Source organism: Panthera onca, chromosome B1, assembly GCF_046562875.1.
Source record: "Panthera onca isolate mPanOnc1 chromosome B1, mPanOnc1 haplotype 2, whole genome shotgun sequence".
NCBI classification, from domain to species: Eukaryota; Metazoa; Chordata; class Mammalia; order Carnivora; family Felidae; genus Panthera; species Panthera onca.
In genome coordinates, this window is record NC_138342.1 from 4,572,061 (window position 1) to 4,594,262 (window position 22,202).

Genomic DNA, 22,202 nt, shown 5'->3' on the forward strand with positions numbered 1-22,202 from the left:
CTGAAAGGTGGGTACTCACCCAGCGGTGCTGAGCCAGAGAATGTGGGCGGGGGGCTGGGCACAAGGCCAAGTCCATGCTGGCTGCGGAACGGAACGTGGAGGCTGGGGGGGAATTCACGGCCCAGGGTCCTGCGGCCGGGTGCACAGTACTCAGTCTGCAGGGGCCAGGAAACCAGGGGTCGAGGAAAGGGCTCAGGCCTCTTCCCTGGAGGGGAAGATCAACAGTGCCAAAAAAATAAGGGGCGGCCTGACACCCAGAAGCCCCGGATGGATGGATCCCAAGGGCATATGCGTGAACAAAGCCACTCCCGGATTACAAACCGGATGTATATACCGCTCTCAACAAAAAAATCCATGGAGAGCTCGTCAGTGGTTTCCAGGGGTGGGAGTGGGGGGTGGGGGGTGACCCCCAAGGGGGTAGCACAAGGGAGTTTTTTGGAGTGGCAGAACAGTTCTGCACCTGGGGTGCTGGTTCCACAGAACTGGGTACGAAGAGAAAAAGTGAGTGCGTGGAAAGGCAGCAGAAATCCGAGTGAGGGCTGTAGCTCGGTTAGCGGGAGCGTGCCAATGTCCATTTCCCGGGTTGGTCAGTGCAAGGTGGTTATGCAAGACGCTGTCGTTGCCGGGCGCTGGCTGAAGGGCACCCGTGAGCGGGCTGAACTATTTTTGCAACTTCTGTGCAAGTCTGAAACTACTCCAAAATAAAAAAGTTTTAAAAACACAAAACACCGAGACGGCTTCGTCTAACGGAAGCAGAGCACACATCCTTCTCGAGTCCCCGTGGGACGTTTGCCGAGATAGTCCACATGTAAGACAGACCCTAAGATATACCGCATGTTTAAAAGAGTGGAAATCATACAATGTATACTCTCAGACCTCAATGGATTTCAGTTAAAATTCACGACGGCGAGACTTCTAAATTCTTGGAGCTCAAACAACGGGCTTCTGAAAAATTTTAAAACTGTTTATGTATTTATTTTTGAGAGACAGAGAGAGAGAGAGAGCGCACAAGCAGGGGAGGGGCAGAGAGAGAGGGAAACAGAGCTGTCAGCAGAGAGCCCAATGTGGGACTCGAACTAACGAACTGTGAGATCATGACCTGAGCCGAAATCAGACACTTAAACTCTGAGCCACCCAGGTGCCCCCAAACAACAGCCTTCTAAATAACACATAGGTATGGGGCGCCTGGGTGGCTCGGTCGGTTGAGCGTCTGACTTCGGCTCAGGTCACGATCTCATGGTTCGTGGGTTCAAGCCCAGTGTTGGGCTGTGTGCTAACAGCCTGGAGCCTGCTTCGGATTCTGTGTCTCCTCTCTCTGCCCCTCCCTCACTCACACTCTGTCTCTGTCGTTCTCTCTTTCAAAAATAAATAAACATTAAAAAAATGTTTTTTTAAACAACACGAGTCAAAGTAGAAATCGCGACAGAAATTTTAAAACAGTTTGAACTCCATGAAACTGAAAACGCAGCTTATGTAAATTGTAGCAAAAGCAGTGTTTAGGGGAAGGTTGGTAACTGTGAACTCGTAGATTAGAAAAAGCAGAAAGAGGGGCGCCTAGGTGGCTCTGTTGGGCAAGCGTCCGACTTCAGCTCAGGTCACGATCTCGCAGTCCGTGAGTTCAAGCCCCGCATCGGGCTCTGTGCTAACAGCTCAGAGCCTGGAGCCTGCTTCCAATTCTGTGTCTCCCTCTCTCTCTGCCCCTCCCCCGTTCATGCTCTGTCTCTCTCTCTCAAAAATAAATAAAAGTTAAAAAAAATAAAAAAAAAAAAGAAAAGAAAAAGCAGAAAGATCCACAATCGATCATCTAAACTTCTGCCTTAGAAACTAGGAAAAGAAAAGCAAATTCAATCCAAGGTTGGTAGAAAAAAACCCCACCAAAGCTAAGAAAGTCCTGCTCCAAGTCTCACTGGTCTCGCGAGAGGTGTTAAGAATTCCCGGTGGTGTGTCCCCCACATGGCTGCATGTCTGGGCTCCTCAGGTGTGATGCCACACCTGCCTGCAGCCCCAGCGTGTTCCAGCACCTGCTGGGCTTCTCTAGGGTCTCCCAAATCGCTGGTGTCTCTGAAGTCAGAGTCTGCGTGGGCGTTTGCCTCTCCCCGGCAGGATGGGTCCGCAGGCTGTGCCTCAACGGGCTCACCTGTGCACACTCTGGGGCAAGGGGCCGGCTGCCGCCCAGCAACAAGCAGTCCCCAAGGTCAGGGGTGGCCGGAGGGGGCAACATGTAGCTCGCCTTCCTGGGCTCTGAGCTTCAGGACTTGTGTGCTGGAATGGACGTGGGGCTGCCCCTGTGGGCAAGAGCTTCTCCTGGGGCCCTCCGCCCCCCATCAGGAGGGCCAGGGGTCCTGAGGACCCCAGAACAGCCAACTGCAGGGACCACTGCCCACAGCCCACCGGGCTAAAGCCAACAGACAGACGGAAGCCTCCCAGGGGCAGCGGCTGTAATTCAGGAACTCCAGCACCGAGAGACGGGACCGGGGCGTCCGAGCTCGCACCCGGCACCCGCGTAGCTCGCTCCTCCTCCTGGGGGAAAGAGGGGTGGACAGGAGGCCTGATGGCGACACAAGAACACAGCGGGATGGGGCACGTGCTACGGCTGTCATCGCTGTTGGCTTGTCTCTGTCACCTCAGGTACCCTGAGAACCTCTCCCCTCACCGCCTGGCACCTGTTAGGATGGCCAGTGTGAAATAACAATAATAACAAGCGTTGGCGATGATGTGGAGACATCGGAACCCTTGTCCAATGTTGGTGGGAACGTAAAACGTTACAGCCACTGTGGAAGGAATAGGGACGTTCCTCAAAACATCAAAATTAGGGGCGCCTGGGTGGCTCAGTGGGATGGGTGTCCGACTTGATTTCCGCTCAGGTTGTGGTCACAGGGTCATGGGATTGAGCCCCGAGTCAGGCTCCACAATGAGTGTGGAGCCTGCTTGAAATTCTCTCTCTCCCTCTGCCCCACTGCCCCGCTCCTGCTAGCTCTCTCTCTCTCTCTCTCTCTCTAAAATAAAAAACAAGAACAAACAAACAAACAAAAAACGTAGGTTGGGGCACCTGGGTGGCTCAGTCGGTGAAGTATCATACTTTGGCTCAGGTCATGATCTCACGGTTCATGAGTTCAAGCCCCACATCGGGATCTGTGATGACAGCTTGGAGCCTGGAGTCTGCTTCAGATTCTGTGTCTCCCTCTCTCTTTCGCTGCTCCTCCCCTGCAAGCTGTCTGTCCCTCTCTCAAAAATAAACATTAAAAAGATTTTTTTAAATCAACATGAAAAAACATTTTCGAATAAAAAAAAGTAATTAAGAAAATTGAGATTAGAACTACCCCATGATCCAACAATTCCACTCCTTGGTATTTACCCAGAAACACTGAAAGCAGGGTATCAGAGAGATATTTATACCCCCAAGTTCATAGCAGCCCAAAGGCAGAAGCAACCCAACAGAGGAGGGCACAAACACAGTGTGGTCCATGCACACGGCAGAACAGTATTCAACTTTTAAAAGGAAGGACACCCTGACCCCTGCTACCACGTGGTTGAACCTGGAGGACCTTGTGCTCAGTGGAAGAAGCCCATCACAAGGGACAGACGCTGTATGACTGCAGCCACAGGAGGTCCTGAGAGCAGTCAGATTCACAGAGACAGAAGGCGGAGGGTGGGTGCCAGGGGCAGGGGAGGCCGGGTGGGGGTTAGTGTTTCATGGGGACAGAGGGTGAGTCCTGCCACGAGAGAGTTCTGGGACGGATGGTGGCTGCACGACACGGTGCACGTGCTTAGTAGCACTGACCTGGACACTGAAAAATGGTTAAGCTGGTAAATTTGTGCTGAATGTATTTTACCACAAATTCTTTTAAAAAGAATAGAAACAAGGAACTAAAAAAAATCAGTCGAGAAAGAACACTGAAACAACTTGCAAAGTAGTAATGGGCTGCTGGCACTTGAACTCAGCTTGTCCCAACGACTCATAATGCCCACCTCCCCATGATGCCTACCTCCCGTGATGCTCACCTCCCATGATGCCCATCTCCCTGTGATGCCTACCTCCTGTTATGCCCACTTCCCCATGATGCCCACTTCCCGTGATGTCCACCTCCCATGATGCCCACCTCCCATGATGCCCACCACCCCATGATGCCTACCTCCCGTGATGCCCATCTCCCTGTGATGCCTACCTCTCGTTATGCCCACCTCCCCATGATACCCACCTCCCCATGATGCCCACTTCCCGTGATGCCCACCTCCCATGATGCCCACCTCCCCATGATGTCCACCTTCCTGTGATGTCCACCTCCCATGATGCCCACCTCCCCATGATGCCCACCTCCCATGATGCCCACCACCCCATGATGCCCACTTCACATAATGCCCACCTCCCTGTGATGCCCACTTCCCGTGATGCCCACCTCCCATGATGTCCACCTCCCCGTGATGCCAACCTCCCATGATGCCCACCTCCCCATGATGCCTACCTCCCATGATGCCCACCTCCTGTGATGCCCACCTCCCATGATGCCCACCTCCCCATGATGGCCACCTTCCTGTGATGTCCACCTCCCATGATGCCCACCTCCCCATGATGCCCACCTCCCCGTGATGCCCACCTTCCTGTGATGTCCACCTCTCATGATGCCCACCTCCCCATGATGCCCACCTCCCATGATGCCCACCTCCCCATGATGCCCACTTCCCATGATGCCCACCTCCCCGTGATGACCACCTTCCTGTGATGTCCACCTCCCATGATGCCCACCTCCCCATGATGCCCACCTCCCATGATGCCCACCACCCCATGATGCCCACCTCACATAATGCCCACCTCCCTGTGATGCCCACTTCCCTGTGATGTCCACCTCCCTGGGATGCCTACCTCCCATTATGCCCACCTCTCGTGATGCCTACCTCCCTGTGATGCCCAATTCCTCGTGATGTCCACCTCCCATAATGCCCACCTCCCCATGATGCCCACCTGCCTGTGATGCCCCTCCCATGATGCCCACCTCCCTGTGATGCCCACTTCCCCGTGATGCCCACGTCCAGGCCCCAACCTCCAGCCCGACCCCCTGCAGAAACTCTACCGGTAAGCATTTCCAGTCTAGAAAGTGACAGGTATTTTGTGTGCGTTGGGGGGAGGAGCCTGCCTCCACTCGCCCCTCCCCCCCCTCCCCCCCCCCCCCCCCCCCGAACACACCGAAACAGGTTTCCTGGATTTGCCAGAACGAGGAGCTGAATTACCACAAGGCAGCCCGTCAGACTCAGCCCTGCTCGGTCCTTCTTGTCCACACCTGCTCATCCTCGCGTTTCCTCCATCCATCCGTCAGATTTGGAGGCCCTGCCCTGGGCCAGACACGGGGCCAGGCACCCCGGGACTCAGGGGCGCACAAAATGGACCAAGGCCAAGTTCCGCGCCCTAGTGGGGGAGACAGACAGACGGACAGACAGGTGAATCAATAAACGAGCATGCTCGTTCTGGGTGCAGAGAAGACTGAGGACAACAAACGGGGTGAGGGACAGGATGTGGCCACTGTCTACTGTCCCGCCAGACCGGCTGCTGCCATCCCACCTTCCTCCCCTCCCCCACCCCGAGCAAGAAGAGGGGCTTTGGGGGACAGCCGTGGGCCCCCCACTGCAAGCCCCTCGGGAGTGGACAGGACCTGCTGGCTCTGAATCTGCAGGAGCCAAGGCTGCCACTGCGGACGCCGGTGTGTTTTAGTTCCCGGAGCCTGGGGCCCGAGTGGCAGTTCGCAGACGGCCTTTCCTGCTGCGGCAGCGCCCCCTGCTGGGGCAGGAGCTGTTCCTGCAGCTTCGCGGCCGGCCCGGCCCCGCAGTCGCACACCCACTGGAGGGGGCCTGGGGCCGTTTTATTCTCATCCTCTGTCCCAGGCAGACCCCCTCCGGACAGGCAGGCCTCCCTTTGGTGATGAAGGTCATGAAGAAGAATCTCTCATTCTAAAAGAAATGGGTTCCCTTCTCTATGATTGGGGCTAACAGCGTAGGTCACTTTGGAAAATGATTTTTTTAATGTCTATTTATTTTGAAAGAGAGAGAGGAGATAATGAGGGGGGAGGGGCAGAAAGAGAGGAAGAGAGGGAATCGCAAGCAGGCTCCACACTGGCAGCACAGAGCCCGATGTGGGGCTCGAACCCATGAACCGTGAGATCATGACCTGAGCCTCTAAGAGTTAGACATTCAAGAGCCAGACACTCAACCGACAGAGCCACCCAGGCGCCCCGGAAGATGATCTTTTAACCTTTTGGCAGGGAAAGGAGTCTCTTCAGAAAGGTAGCTCTGAAAATTCTAGATCAACATGTCCGGGGCACAATTAAGAGCGCTCGTACCAGATTTAACAAGTTCGATCCTTAACCTTGGGTTGGACTGAGCTGGCACCCGACCCGTGCAGCTCTTGAAGAAGAATCCAGTCTTACTTTCCTTGGTGTCCTCAGGCCTCCCATGGTGCTTGACTTCCTAGCAAACATGTGATCCGATCACTGTATTTGCCTTTCTGTCTCCCATTCCTGACCCAGAGTCCACTGTATGTCTGGCCGTTCCTTTGCTCTGCCAGCCTGACAGTCATTCGCTCAACAGCTGAGTGTGACAGGTCACCTGCCGACAGCACAGCGGAGGCCCAGCGGGACTGACAGAGCCCATGCCTGCCCGGAGGTGGGGGAGGCAGACCCCAGAGTGACACAGACACAACTGTGATAAGCGCCTTGAAGGGCACACGGTGGGTATCTTTCAGGGTCAAGGTGAAGCTGGAGGGGGGTGAGCAAGGGAAGAGAGGCCCAAGACAAGGTCATTGATGGGGTGGGAGCCAGACCCTGTAGGGTAGGACAGGCCAGAGAACAGAATTCAGATTTTATTCCAAGGTCATGAGACGCTAATGACGGTTTTAGGCAAAGCCCAATATATCTGGCCCGTGGTTTTTAGAGACAGTTTTGGCTGCTGCGTACTCTGTGGAGAGGGGCTTGGAGAGGGGACGGGGGAAGCAGGAAACCACTTAAGAGACCACCGAGTGGCTGAGTTGGGGTAGCCTTGGGATGGACGGAGAGGGTGCATTTGGGACGTGTCGCCGGTGCTGCCTGCAGTCATACTGATGAATTAGATGTCAGCCCTCACTTCTGACAGCAGATCATCTTAAGCCAAATTCCTTAGAAGACAGTGCCGTGAGTCTGCGAAGCTTCGTTCCTGGTAAGGAAAGTGGGTCTTGCAGCAGAGAAGACCCAAGCTGGGTTCCAGCCGTTTGGGACTGGGTCTCACATCCAAGGCCAGCTGGTGACCTGGCTTCCCTGTCTGTTGTCCTGAGCCCATTTTTCTTTTTTTTTTTTTTATTTTTTTTTTTTTTATTTATTTTTGGGACAGAGAGAGACAGAGCATGAACGGGGGAGGGGCAGAGAGAGAGGGAGACACAGAATCGGAAACAGGCTCCAGGCTCCGAGCCATCAGCCCAGAGCCTGACGCGGGGCTCGAACTCACAGACCGCGAGATCGTGACCTGGCTGAAGTCGGACGCTTAACCGACTGCGCCACCCAGGCGCCCCCTGAGCCCATTTTTCTTATTTGCTTTCACTGGCAGAGGAAACAAAAACCCTTATGAACTAATGCTTTTCATCTACCCATGCTGCCCCTTCTGAGGGCAGTTTAACCGAGATAGGTTTAAAATCTTAAAATCCCAGACCATTAGTAGTTTGCCCCTCTTAGGTCTTTTGTTTCAAGAAATACTTGGTTTATATATAAAGTTTTATTTGCACACCGCCTGCCCATGTGTCTACATGTGGTCCGTGGGAGAGCGAGTAGGTGAGGCCATGCGGCCTTGAGGTTCTTACTGTCTGGCCCTTTGGGGGCCCGTCCTAGATCATACAGTGAGCAGGTTCACACGGGGCTGCACTTTTATTTTTTAATTTTTTTTAATGTTTATTTATTTTTGAGAGGGACAAGAGCGCGAGTGGGGCAGATGCAGAGAGAGAGGGAGACACAGAATCCGAAGCAGGCTCCAGGCTCCTAGCTGTCAGCACAGAGCCCGACGTGGGGCCCAAACTCATGAACTGCGAGATCACGACCTGAGCCAAAGTCGGCTGTTTAACTGACTGAGCCACCGGGGTGCCCTGGGGCTACGCTTTTATACCCATGACGGATCCCCCTCCTCTGTCCAAGGCTCGTATTCCTCAAGTTCTGGCTAGAGGAAAAGAAGCCACAAGCTGCTTACCAGCTCATTAGTACCCAATTTTATGTGTGTTCGTAAGCTGACTTCTGGACGCCTGAGGCTGCCCTTGGAACTAAGCGGATGTCATTTGGACTCCGGGACACTGAGCGCTCATTGTGTTCTGTAAGCAGGTGTGGAAGTGAAGAACATCTCGACTCCGGTGTGGTTGGCGGGGTGCCCCTCTCAAGCGTTCTTAAACCCCATCCCTGTTTATTCTGGAAAGCAGGAGAGCTCCAGACCCAGCAGCAGAGATGGGTCTGCAGAGGTCACCCACATGACAACTGGCCCCCTCCCCCAACTTTTATGGACTTCTGAGAGGGGGAAGGACCAGTTTTCCAAGATCCAGAAGGGTCCCCCTTAAATCTCCAGCTGGTTGGGGTGGGAGAGGAGAGGGCCTGGAAGGTCTGAAGGCGGCAGTGCCTGGGCAGAGGTGGGCCTGCCTCCCGCAACCCCCATTCTTGAGACCAGGGACTTTCACCTAGTATCTGTCTTAAGCTATGCAAACCGGCTTCAAGTCCCCATTCCAAACAAGGCCACGCACTAATCTCTATTTAGGACCTCAGGGACAGCACCAAGTGACTAAGAGAATTTCAGAACCCAAGGTCACTTAGAGATAAGCTGTACATGTGATCATGTAAGTTATCATCTAAACCAGCGGGGTTTTGTTTTTTTTTTTAAGTTTATCTATATTTGGGGTGCCCAGCTGGCTCAGTCGTAGAGCATGCAACTCTTTGATCTCAGGGTTGTGGGTTCAAGCCCCAGGTTGGGTGTAGAGATTACTTAAAAATAAAATCTTAGGGGCACCTGGGTGGCTCAGTCGGTTAAGCGTCTGACTTCAGCTCAGGTCATGATCTCCTAGTTCCTAGGTTCAAGCCCCATGTCGGGCTCTGTGCTGACAGCTCAGGGCCTGAAGCCTGCTTCAGATTCTGTGTCCCCCTCTATGCCCCTCCCCGACTTGTGCTCTAAGATAAATAAATACTAAAAAAAAATTTTTTTAATCTTAAATAAAATATTTAAAGTTTATTTTGTTTTTTAAAGTAATTGTGTCCAGTATTTTTTTTTTTTTTTTTAAGTAACGTAAAGTAAGTGATCTTTTACTGGTTATTCTTTTAATTTTCTCAACCCAATTTACGTTTTTGTAGGTAATGAAAGTAAATATCTAAGCATTATACATTCCTAATAAAATTTTACTTTATAGCACACTTGTTAATGTATGCTTTCTGGAGTTTGGGGATATTAAATCTCAGCCTAAAAATTATTCTAAGTTTTTTCATAATTTGCCCTAATCACTACCTACCTTTTAATATTAACAAGTTTAAAAAGCATTTTAGCAACACGGACGTTATGTAAGAAACATTTTCGGATTCAGTGACTATGTCACCGGAATATACTAACTACAGCAGTCCCCAGTAATTGCCCAATATTAAATGGAGCTCACGGGTGCTTTCAGCTTCTAAATTCAGGAGTTCCTTAATTTGTAATCAATGAACTACCTAAATAAAAAACTGTATTATGTGCGACATAGAAGAAAGCCAAGGTGGAGACTATGTTAGCGCCTTTTCATGATATATGGCTAAGTGACAATATGCCTACTTTACCAGCCTCTGAGATCTATGAAAAATGACACAAAAGCCGCCTAAGCTGTATGTGTATCTGGGGTCCAGCGCCCTCTAGGACCATTAATAAAATAGATTCAAGTCAAGATCAAAGCCCTTAGGCCGGCAAAACATTTTTCAGATTCCATGCTGTCAGGGGGAAAGAACAAAATCCTAATACCACTCATTCACACAAGTGATTTAAGTGTTTACTTTGAGAGGAAAGAAACATACAATTCTGTGAAATACCAGGTAAGGTTTTTCACTTCAGCCTTTTTTTTTTTCTTTGAAGTTTATTTATTTTGAGAGAGCGAGAGTGTGCTAGTGTGGGAGGGGCAGAGAGAGAGGGGGAGAGAGAATCCCAAGCAGGCTCTGCACTGACCGCACAGAGCCTGACTCGGGGCTGGAACTTCCCAACTGTGAGATCATGACCTGAGCCAAAATCAGGAACTGGTCGCTTAACCGACTGAGCCAGCCAGGCACTCCTCACATTAGCCTTCTAAAGGAGGTGCTCCCAAGCCACTTTTCCTTATCCCTAAAATCATGAGCAACAGGTCTATTTTCAATCACACAAAAAAGGAAATATGTGAAGTCCTTTTCAGAAGAAAAGCCTTTCCAATAAAATGTAAACTTTTTATTAATATTTAAATTATAAACCAAATGTTGGCAACCACATATAGACTTGTTTGCTGTGGACAAACCAAGACTGTGGGGGCATACTTTCAAACACAACTTCAGAATTAGATGCGATAAATCAATCCATCTCAGAAATTCTACCGTTTCCTTCGGCGTATAACCCATGATATGAAAAGTTTAATATAACGTGAAACAACTTACCATCTACCCTCAAAGTAAGCTACAGAAAATGGAATCGGTACTAGGATCGAACAATGACAAGACCTGAACAGCTCAGCAGTTTTTCCTAAGAGTATAAAATATATACACTTTGAAAAAATAATACTGTGAGTTGAGCTGTGAAACCCAGAAACATAGCAGTCCTGCCACAGTGCACAGAAAAGCTCCTTCCTTTTCTTCTCCGAACCCGGTCCCATCCCGGACCAAGCAGCTCTCAGCTTAGCATTGGAAGACACACAAAACCAAACATCCTTACGTGAAATCAATAAGACGGGGAAATAAGAGTGTGCAAAATATAAACATGTCAGACTCCAACATCGTGTATGTCTATCAGCAGAATTTCCAACTGATTTAATACTCGAGATAATCTCAGGCAGCGTGCCCTTGCAGTGCTGCCCGGGGGACTCAGATCTGAGGTCTCTCGCTGCAACAGGGAAAGTGGTCCTCGGTCCGAAACAGGACGGGGGGTTCGTAGCCGCTCTGCTGGGGCCGGCCGGAGGGCGCCTTGCTGAAGAAGGAGGGCACGGTAATCGTGTGCAGCAGTTTCCTGAACGCGCTGGGGAAAGCGCCCAGCTCGGCCTCCGCCCTGGCGACCTGCTCCTCCATCCTGGCCACGCTGGCGCCGATCATCGCCACGAAGGCCTCGAGGCGGTCGATCTTGCTGTAGACCTGCCGCATCTCGGTGGCCTTCGCGTAGATGCGAGGCACGCCCTCGCTGACGACGTGGGAGGAGTCCCCGCGCAGCATGTCCAGCATACCCACGAACTCGTCCACTCTGGTGAGCAGGTCCTCCAGGCTGGCGTCCAGGGCCTCGACCTCGGGCCGCGCCCCGGCTCCGGGCAGCAGGCAGGCGGCGTAGCCCGCGGCGGCGCGGCGCAGCAGCGGCAGGTCGCGGCCCGGCGCGCCCGACTCTGGGCCCTCATCCTCCCACGGCCCCGAGGCGCTGCTGTGGCTCTGGGACACGTTGCCGCTGTCCCCGCTCCAGACAGCTCCCTGCAGCTCGGCCTCCTCTGCCGCCGGCCCCTCGGGCGGGAGCCCACGGTCGGCTGGAAGCCCCTCCATTGCCGGCTACGGCCGGGCTGCCGCCCAACTTCCGGCCTCCCAGCCTTGCTCCGCCCCCTCCGCGCGCGCGCGCGCGCGCCCTTGCTTCCGGCGTCCGCGCGCACACGGGCGGTCACGCACGCGCACCAATCGGTTTCCAGCCCCTGAACGCTCGTGCTCGCGCACGTGCTCACACACTGAACCCTTTTTAACACGCGAAGGTGTAAGGGAACTATTTTGAGATGCGTGCATCCTCAGTCCACTTTTACACAATCGTGTAACCTCCATCCAGATCAGACATAGAACATGTCAAGGGCCCGTGAAGAGCTTCCTACCTTCCCTAGTTTCTTCTTGCTGCTTACAGTGAACCGAAAGAGAAGAGAAACTAAAGGAAGGTTCCTGAAAGCTTGATATTCTTGATGACTTTGAAAGTTCTCAGCGTCTTTACACATAGTCCCCAACACTTGGTATTGTCAATATTTTACTTTTCAGCCACGCTAGTGGATGTGTAGTGATTGCTAACTCTTTGTGGTTTTGACTTGCATTTCCCTGATGAATCATGAACTTTTGCACCTTTTTATATACTTTCTGGCCATGTGGATATTCCCTTTTGTGAAGTACCTGCTCAAGTCTTTTGCCGATTTTTAAATTGCGTTGTCTTTTCCTTATTGATCTATAGAAGTTCTCAGTACAATTTTAATAGGAGTCGTTTGTCATATAGCTACTGAAAAGATCTCTTCCCACTCTTTGGCTTGCATTTTTACTCTCTTAGTGGTGCTTTTGATGAACACTTCATAATTTTAATAAATTCCAGTTCATCAAACAAGGAAAGTTTTGAGAGTGAAAGGGGGCACTCAGGACACAAGATATAAAATCTTGGGTAAACCATATAATTATTATGTACTATAAGGATCATATGATCATTAGAGATCATATGTCCAATGCCCACCCTAGAGCAACAGGTGGAAATTGACACCCAGAAAGATGTGTTCAAGGTTAACCAACTTGTCCAAGGCCACAGAGCAAGTAATTGGAGGGACTGGGACCTAATGAAGGATGACTCCAAAACCTTTGGAATCAAACAACCTCCATTCACTATCATAATCGTTATAATATTATCACCACTAGTATCTGCTGGTGCTTTGGTATTTGCAAAACACTTTCATGCACATCATCTCACTTATGCATCTTCCCACTGACATACTCAGGCTGAGATCACTGGTCTTTATTTATGAGACTGGAAAACGAAAGCTCTGATCTGTGCCACTGTGCAAGCAGGGTCCCTCCAAATTACTGCTAGGGTGGCACAGGTTGAACATGGCTGGAAATAGACTCCATCCATTCCACAATGGCCTTCTGTCAGTGCTCAAAAACTTTTTGTTAAATGAATATTAAAGCAGCATTTACGGGGCCCTGCTGTTTTGTAGGTCCTGTAGGTGGTGAGGACTGAGACCAGAACCTGCCCTCAAGGAACCTCCAGTATGGCAGAGACACTTATATTTTAGGGAAGGAGGCCTTCTCTCTAAGACATTCGCTAAGGTCCTTGAGTCCAGGTGGTGAGGAGGGGCTAAGCACAGAGCCGAATCAGAAGTGGCCCTTTGTCTTGGGTTGCTTACAGTCCGGTGAAGATGATGCAGGCAGCCTGGGTCCAAGGACCCAGAGATGGGCCCTGCAGGACCAGCTCTGTGAGCCAGAAAAAGTAAAAACAGAGTTTACTGAATAGCATGAGTGAGCATTTAGCAGATAGAATGTCTGGGAGACTCAGAAAGGAAAGGAGAATGAGTCTGTTCCTCACTTGGGGTTAGGGGTTTATATTGGAAAGGGGTGTAGCGTATGTGTTCCTTCAGGAATCCAGGGTAGGGTCTGACCGAAGGCGAGCGGCAGGTGAATAAAGGTGTTATTTATAGATCATCGAAGGTAGGGGAGTACTGATCCGCTGAGGTTTGTTCAAAGCTAATGTCGTGGAACATGTTTGGGATCCAGCTCTTTTTAGATGTTATCAGGTGTTTGGGGGGGTCTAAGACAAATCTATCTCCTTTTCCCCTGGAAGTGGGAACACAGCTTCTTTGGCTTATTCGGATGCAAAATATAGAACTTGAGTAAATGGAACTTAGCAGAAAAACAGCAGAGACAGAGCCTTTCCAAAATGGAGTCCCTTCGGCTCCCCTACCTCAAAGAGAGGCCAAAACACTCTGACCAGAACAACCCAACCCAGCGAGAGAGAAATCCCCCCAGGACAAAAAATTCTGGGAGCCAGTGGTGGAGAGTACAGAATTGAGATCCCCAGTTTTTGACTTAAGGGCCCTGTCCCAGAAGAGAGAGCAGGTACTGTAGTTAAGAGTAGCGACTGTAGTAGACCCAAAATGGCTCAGGTTCAAATTCTGACCAAAAGCACTGTTTTTAACCAGTTTTTCATCTGACGGGTTTATTGAATTAGGTTAAATGAATTAATCTGAGCACTTACAGCAGTGCGTCCCTGGATGGTAAGCGCTCTGAACGCCAGCCTGTCTTAATCAAATACGAGGGAGGGAGAATTGCTTTCACTTAAAAAAAAATTAAGTAAAAGAAAAAGTCCGGGACGTAAGAACCTCTGCGCTCCCAAAGGCCTATTAGAGAAGGGGGCGGGGCAGGGCGCGGGAAGCAGGTGGAGGCTGGCGTGCGCCCGCCCGCTACGGAGTCCCCTTTGCGTGCGCGCGCCCGCGCCTGGGCTCGGTCCGAGGCGTGGCCGTAAGGGGGCGGGGCCGAGTCCCGAAAGTGGCGCGAACACGCCCACCGCCGGTGACGGCTGCGCGGACTCCTCCGCCGCCCGGCCTCCGTGTGGGTCCCAGGCTTTGCTTCCCGGAGCGGTTTGCAAGCGGACGGCGTGAGAGGAGGAACTCGCAGAGGTAATTCGGCAGCACTGCTGACCCGTCGACGCCCGCGGCAACGGTTTGGCGGGACAGATGCGGCCCTTGGACGTCGTCGAGCTGGCAGAGCCGGAGGAGGTGGAGGTGCTGGAGCCCGAGGAGGATTTCGAGCAGTTCCTGCTGCCCGTCATCAACGAGATGCGGGAGGACATCGCGGCGCTGACCCGGGAGCACGGCCGGGCGTACATGCGGAACCGGAGCAAGCTGTGGGAGATGGACAATATGCTCATCCAAATCAAAACGCAGGTGGAGGCCTCGGAGGAGAGCGCCCTGAACCATCTTCAGAATCCCGACGATGGAGTCGAGGGCAGAGGGACCAAACGGTGCGAGAAGGCGGAGGAGAAGGCCAAGGAGATCGCGAAGATGGCAGAGATGTTGGTGGAGCTGGTCCGGCGGATAGAGAGGAGCGAATCGTCGTGAAGGCGGGCGGGCGGTAAGGCCGGGGGGCCGGCGGGGCCCGATGCGGGTCCTGGTCGTTGCCGTCAGCGTGATTGAACAGTTTTCTGGGTGGTAGTAATATTCCAGGAGTGAAGGTACAGCCTCAGTCGCCCTGCGTCGGAAATTGGGGAGTGGGAGCAAAGTTGAGGTCAAGAGGAAAATGGGTGCGTGCTAGATTGGACAGGTGCTAGGACGTCCTGAGTTTTGTGGTTCCTCCCGCCCCCACTGGCAATTCAAGAAGACTTAAAATAATTTCGAGTTTGTCTTTGTGAAACCCCAGAGTCAGTCCCAATAGGACAGTTGCCGCAGGGAGAGTTGCCTAGGTACCTGGCGGGGGCGGGAACCAAAGAAAACCTAGCCCTTAGAGCAAAATAGGGGAGGGTGAGAACACAGGGGGGAAAAATGGGAAAATGTGAGGCTGTAGGCGTTTACTAGAAATTTCCAGGTTCGTGTCAGAGGGTGGGTGGTTAATTGAAAAAATTTTTTTTTTTTTAAACATCAGGTTGCAGAAATCTGGGACTCAGTGTCTTGATGGCAAATTTCTGCCAATTGTGCGTCGGGTTCACAGCTCATGGACTCTGGTCACCTGGTAAGGCTGGGCTGACAACTCGAGGAAACTGAAACAGCTTGTTGTTTATTCTGGTTTTTTTTTTTTTTTTTTTTTTTTTTTTTGGTTTTTATCCGTGTGTCACAGCCTCCCCTAGGGTCAATGGTTATGTATCCGCACCAGAGGAGAATGGGTCTCCTGGGTGCACAGCAAGCCAGTAAAAAACTGACATGGAGCTTTTGCAGTGAAGAAGGATAGGCTGTTTATAGGTATGACACCACCTAGGAGAATGGGGACCGCATGCTCCAAGTGCGAAGCTGCCCAGTGGCTTACAGGTGAGGGTTTTGGTTTTTGTTTTAAGTAGGCACAATGCCCAGTGTGGGGCTTGAACTTATGACCCTGAGATCAAGAGTCGTGGGTTCTACGGACTGAGCCAGCCAGGCACCCCCCCCCCCACCCCCACCCAAGTGAGGGTTTTTAAGGGTGAAATTTGGGGCAGGAGGCCCCTGAGAGCTGTAGATTGGAGGTGAAGTCGTTAACACGTGTTACTTAGTTATTTCTGCTGCCCCTTCGTGTGGTCTCAAGGAACTGTGTTTTATGTTGAGAGACTTGGAATCTGAAAAATATCTCTATTTCTTATGTTAGAGATTTCATTAGGTACATCTGATGATTATGTTGACCAGCTGCTTGTACCAGCCTAAACTAACTGCTTCTACGTGTACAAGTTGGGGGGGGGGGTGTCGCATTCCTTCACATTCCTTTGAATGATATGCAAGCACTCCTGTCTCTTGGGCCTGGGTCTGCATGTTGCCTGGCCGGTCCAGCCGTGCCTGGGGACAGTAAGATCTCCAGAATTCGTTCTCTCGTCTGAACTAACACGACGGATGCCGGCTTGAGTTGGGTTAGACTGTCCTGAAAAATAACTTTTGTCCGAGAAATACTCTTGCAGGGGAAATGGGGCTTAATGAAAAGTTGTTTCAGTTGTCACGTTAAATCACGTTACTTTACCGTGTCTGAAATGTTGGGGCATGGCCTTGCACCTTGCTGTTATCCATGTGACCTGATTGTTGTCTGGGACTTGTGTAGACGTGGGACCAGAATCTTCTACCTTTAGAGGTGCATGGACGACGCTCCTCGGGTGTACCTGGTGACCCGAGTAGGGGTGAGACTGCTGTGGGGAAGACGGAGAAGGAGTAGAAGGCAGTCGTAGATGGGAGATGGTTGTGTGTGTATTCTGGAACTTCACTTCACTTCCCGTGGGACCGAGGAGAGCTGTGTTCTGTGGCATATTGTCTGGGCTGTGTTGCGCCACCTGCCAGGTGACTTTATGTAGGTAACCTAGCCGACCCTGAATGACAAAGAAGTTTGGATAGGGAATGACCGAGTACCATCACTGTGGTAATGCGTGCGTTCCGGAGTATTGCGTCAAAGAGACCACCTACAAAGGGTCCGGGGACACTGGAGAAAGGAAAAGGCAGCATCAGGGCCCATCTAGTTGATCAGGGTAGACCTCACCAGGACTGGAAGTCAAAATCAGACATGCAATAAATGTTTGTTTGCCTTGAAAAACAAAGGTCTCTAACCTCCCCCCCCCTTTTTTTTTTTCAAATAAATACGTTGTTCAAATGGCCAAAGTCCCTGCATGTGTTAATACATTTCTTTTGAAACGAACGTGCTTCTTTGAGCGCAGCCTCGGCAAGCAGGACCGAGCTGCTTGAAGTTTGAGGTTCTCTGTGAGCCTGGAACCGTGAGGGAGAATCGCTTGTGGCCGGTGCTGTGGGGACAAGATGACAGGACAGTGAGCTCTTGACAGGGATGAACTTGAGGCCATCGTCTGGCCTGAGCCCCTGCTTTTCAGCAGCTGAGGTCTGTGTAGCCAGTGGGCGTGTAATGTGCTTCCCATCTGCTCCAGGGTAGCAGGAATGTGAAGGGAAGGCCTGGACCGCGAGGAGCTGGGACAGGTAACTGCACCGCAGGGTGCCTGAGAGCCAATGACTGTCCTTGAATGCCGAGTACAACTTCTAAGAGTAGAAACCAGTGGGGGCATCAGAAGCTCAGGAAGGGACTTGAGCTGCAGCACTGGGGAGTGACTGGGGGGCACTGCGGGGACCAGTAAAAGTGGGGAGCAGAGGAGAGAGGGCTTCATTAGAGAACTGATTCCTGTTCATGAGCTTGTGCTAATGGATGCTCAAAGCCACAGGACAGGCAGGGTGCAATTTCCAGAATCGCGCCAGAGGGGGTTCGATGAGAACACATACATGTTTATAATGACAAGCCGAGGTACAGGTCTGGGAATAACGTGTGAAACAGGCATTTTTATAGGAAAGTACCTGGGCACAAAGGCAAGTCCTTTAGAGAGGCTGTTTCGGTCTCTGGAATCCTGGTCTGTGCTCCTGCCCTTCTGAATTTCTCAGTGGGAACAGAGGTAGTGCCGGGAGCCATTGAGACCGAGGAGCAAGGGAGCCTCGGGGGTCACGTTTGTAGCGCGGGAAGCTTAGTGAGGTCTGTGGGTCGGGGGGGGGGGGGGAAGGGGGGAGGCGAAGCAAGAATGTGGGCGCTGGTGCGGGTGGGAGTGGAGGGTCTGCGCTGGATCAGGGGCGTGGGAAGGACCGGCCAGCCTTTCCTGGGGTTGAGGCTCGGTGTCTCTCTGCATCCGTCAACCCCAAAGTCTTTGTGGCTACAGCCCCCAAGGTTTATTTCTCGTTCCTGTTCATATACACTGCAGGTTATTTCCTCCGTGTTTTCTTAATTCCAGGAGCTGGCTGAAGGAGCACCCCTGTGGGGATATTAGGGACCTTGATTCAGGAAACTTAGTTACAAGTTACTTACTGATTTAAAAACAGATGTTCTGGGGGTGCAAAACTCGTATGCACGTGTTTCCCCTTGATTAACTGATTAATTGACCATGGATTGTATTCCTCCGTTGGGGTTGCATTTTATCTACTCAGTCTTTTATTTTGTTGTTTTTTTTTTAACGTTTATTTATTTTTGAGAGAGAGACAGAGACAGAACGCAAGCGGAGGAGGGGCAGAGAGAGAGGGAGACACAGAATCCAAAGCAGGCTCCAGGCTCTGAGCTGTCAGCACAGAACTCAACGCGGGGCTCGAACTCGTGAACTGCGAGATCACGACCTGAGCGGAAGTCAGACACTCAACCGAGACACCCAGGCGCCCCTTATGTGTTCAGTCTCGATGCCAAGGCTCCTTCACGGTCAGGGCCTTAAGAGTCTTCTGAAGCATTTTTGACCCTTGGCCCTTCTGCGGAGCACTGTGGTGACGAGCTAGTGGTCCAACTCCTGCCTGAGATGTGGTGGAATTTGGAGGCGTCCAGGACTTTGTGTGTATTTCCTGTTGTAACTCATAAATTCCCCCTCCCCCCCAGTTGGATTATGTATCTGTGGAATTGAAACGACTTCCAGGTCCCCTAGAAAATTTGAATTGCCTTCTGTCAGTTGCTCTGCAATCGGCCCATCGTGCCCAAACTCCCCTTGCTGTGAAGTCTGAAATTCTATGTTCTGTCCTCCTCTCCAGCCATCGTTTGCCATCGGCTGGCTGGTGACGACTGAGTCTTCAATAGTGTTTTGTGGCCATACTTCTCGGGGTTTTGTTTCTTCCGAAAACATCCCAGTGTCCAGTATCCGTCCACATGGCTCACTGCGCCACTTTTCAAAGTCTCTCCTTAAGCGTTAGCTTACCAGCGAGGCCCTCTTCTTCTTCCTGTTTAAAGCAGCACTGCCAACCCCTGTCACTCTCTATCCTTCGTTTTTCTTCTCACTTGCCTGACATGTGATTACTAATTTGTGTCTTACCCACTTCTCCCCTTGGAATGTCAGCCCCTTGAGGGCAAGAGATTTTTGTTTTGTTTTTTAGAGAGCACAAGCTGGGGATTGTGCAGGGGAGAGGGGCAGAGAGAGAGAGAGAGAGAGAGAGAGAGAGAGAGAGAGAATCTTAATCAGGCTCCACGCTCAGCTTGGAGCCCGATGTGGGGCTTGATCCCACAACCCTGTGATCATGATCTGAGCTGAAATCAAGAGTCTGGATGCTCACCCAACTGAGCCACCCAGGCGCCCCAGGAATTTTTGTTTCCTGCTGAATTCCCAGCACAGAGACCAGTGCTCGGCTGCCACATGGTTGGTACACGATACTCCTTGAATGAATGAGTACCAACTCGGTATGTAAATGTAACCTAAATTTGTGTCTGCTTATCAATGCAAAGAACTCAAACCACAGAAACGTCAGTGTTATTCTTGACTCCTCCCTCCTTCTCAGCAACGCCTTCCTCGCTCTATCACTGAAGCACATTGATTCAATGTCCAGAATGCACCTTTGATTTGCCCACCCCCCTCTACCTGCCCCAGGCCACTAGAGCGATGCTCTCCCAACTGGCCTCCTTCCTTACAGCTTAACACCAATCTTCCTCCTTCGCTGTCAGCTAACGTGAATTGGCTATGTTGATTCCCTGGCTTAGAACCATTTCAAAAATTCATTTTGCTACAGAAGTCTTTATTTACTTACCACTGTTACTTAGCTCCTGCTATGTATCAGGCACTGCTCTAGGCACTGGGGGATGCAGCCGTGAAGAGGCAGTCCCAGAGTCCTGCCCCTAGTCATTCTAGTGGTGGAGATAACGGTAAACAGGGGAAATCAAGTAGCTTGTTACCTAGAGATGAGTGCCAAGGACCTTCATTCATTCATTTGACTTGAGAAATGAAAGCCCAGGAAGGATTAGAAGTCCCCAAGCTGGTAGTCTGGGGGTCAGAGCCCAGTGGGGTAAGGAGAGCATCCACGCATGGGAACAATGCGGTGCAGCTTGTCACAGCCTGAGAAGGGCAAGGAGGGCATCCGTAGAGGAAGTCAGTCCTGTGAGGTGACTCAGCCCAAGGGGAGAGAAGGGTGTGCATTCAGGGGGCAGACTGGCACAGGGACTGGAGGCTGACCAGGGAAAAGGTTTCCATGCAGGAGAGGGAGTGCCAGCAGAGGGAGAGAAAGATGAAAAGAAAGAACACTAGAATGAGCTCCATGGTATTGGGTTGAAATTGGAGGTATCCGTGTGAACTTGTGGTTCTGTGTATACATTCTACGTTTATATAGAACCACAGATGTGTGTGTATAATTTATGTACACACTTACAAATGTTCCCTAGTTCTGCCTGTTGGAAGCAGCTGGAAGCAGTGACATCCCAATAATCTTGAGTACCCTGGCTCTCAGATCTTGGCTTCTTCTTTTTTTTTTTTTTTTTTTTTTCAATGTTTTTTATTTATTTTTGGGACAGAGAGAGACAGAGCATGAACGGGGGAGGGGCAGAGAGAGAGAGGGAGACACAGAATCGGAAACAGGCTCCAGGCTCCGAGCCATCAGCCCAGAGCCCGACGCGGGGCTCGAACTCACGGACCGCGAGATCGTGACCTGGCTGAAGTCGGAGGCTTAACCGACTGCGCCACCCAGGCGCCCCAGATCTTGGCTTCTAAATACCATTTTCCACTAAAAGGGACCAGAACTTCATGGAGAAACGGTCAGTTCCAGAGCTGGGGCAGGGAGGGCCCGAGATGTGTGCAGACATCTGGCTGAGACGGAAAGCAAGGGGATGTCCAAACAAGGTTGGGGATGAGTTAGAAGGACACAGAGGCCAGCTTGAATGGAAGGGCCCCACTGGCAGATTGGATACAGTGGGATCATCACAACAAACCATGGTGGCTAACGTTCACGGTGCAATGACGAATATGGGAAACCACGTATTCACTTAAATATGAACACATGAGTGAATTACATGCTTGACGAGGAACAGAACATTTATGTAGCTTCAAAGTACCTCACTACAAAATGCTAACAAGTTACAAAGGTGGCAGGAATAGCTATAGTGGAGAAGGCTTTGATTTGGGCAGTGGGAGCCCATGCAAGTCTGCTTCTGCGTCCTTTTGACGTATCCTGGTCATTCTTTGAACACATCCTTGCTTTCTGTTCTAGATACATCCTGTGCTTTTCTTTCCCCAACGCTGGGCCTGTGGCTGGCTGTTTCTTCAATCACCATCTTAATCCAGTGATCAAAGTGGACATGACCAGAAATGGGACAGACCGACACCGAGTGCCATCTGATAAGATGCCGTGAGAAGAGCATCGCATCACTTCTGGGACATTCTTGCCAAAGGTACACAACCCAGGCCCAGTCACGAGCAAACCTCAGACAACCTCAACTCGAAGGAAATTCTGCAAAATTATTAGCTCGTAATCCTCAAAAGTGTCAAGGTCATGCAAGTCTGGGAAAGGCAGCGTAAACGTGATCCCTTTGCTCTATAAAAGACCTTATTAGGAACAATTGGCTGGGCGGGGTGCCTGGGTGGCTCAGTCAGAGGAGCCTCCGACTTGGGCTCAGGTCGTGATCTCACGGTTCGTGGGTTCGAGCCCCGCATGGGGCTCTGTGCTGACAGCTCGGAGTCTGGAGCCTGCTTCGGATTCTGTGTCTGCCTCTCTCTCTCTGCCCCTCCCCCCTCCACTTGCGCTGTGTCTCTCTCTCTCTCTCAAAAAGAAATAAACATGAAAACAAAAAAAAAGAACAGTTGGCAAAACTTGAACCGGGTCTTGAGATGAGATGGCGGTAATGGGTTGGGGTGCGTTTTCTGACGGCGGCGGCTGC

At 51.3% G+C, this 22,202-nt stretch overlaps 2 protein-coding genes across 4 annotated transcripts; one reads left to right on the plus strand and one right to left on the minus strand.

Moving 5' to 3' along the window:
- Positions 1–10,404: 10,404 nt before the first annotated feature.
- BLOC1S4 (biogenesis of lysosomal organelles complex 1 subunit 4) lies at positions 10,405–11,771 on the minus strand. Its single transcript, XM_060629201.3, has one exon. The coding sequence runs from the start codon at positions 11,700–11,702 to the stop codon at positions 11,046–11,048; it is 657 nt and encodes a 218-aa protein (XP_060485184.1). The 5' UTR covers positions 11,703–11,771; the 3' UTR covers positions 10,405–11,045.
- A 2,732-nt stretch (positions 11,772–14,503) lies between these two features.
- On the plus strand, positions 14,504–22,084 carry LOC132692736 (MORF4 family-associated protein 1). Of its 3 annotated transcripts, XR_013555345.2 has the most exons (3): positions 14,504–15,020; positions 15,528–15,614; positions 21,536–22,084. XR_013555345.2 is itself a non-coding variant. In XM_078446285.2 (2 exons), the coding sequence occupies exon 1, from the start codon at positions 14,624–14,626 to the stop codon at positions 15,005–15,007; it is 384 nt and encodes a 127-aa protein (XP_078302411.1). In that variant the 5' UTR covers positions 14,504–14,623; the 3' UTR covers positions 15,008–15,020; positions 21,536–22,084. The 3 variants fall into 3 exon arrangements, 1 of the variants encoding a protein (XP_078302411.1); XM_078446285.2 differs by lacking the exon at positions 15,528–15,614; XR_009616552.3 differs by lacking the exons at positions 14,504–15,020; positions 15,528–15,614 and adding an exon at positions 20,816–21,083.
- Positions 22,085–22,202: the final 118 nt, after the last annotated feature.

Excerpts from the sequence above, each read along its gene's own strand:
- BLOC1S4 (XM_060629201.3), bottom strand. The coding sequence starts at position 11,702 with ATGGAGGGGCTTCCAGCCGACCGTGGGCTCCCGCCCGAGGGGCCGGCG.
- LOC132692736 (XM_078446285.2), top strand. The coding sequence starts at position 14,624 with ATGCGGCCCTTGGACGTCGTCGAGCTGGCAGAGCCGGAGGAGGTGGAG.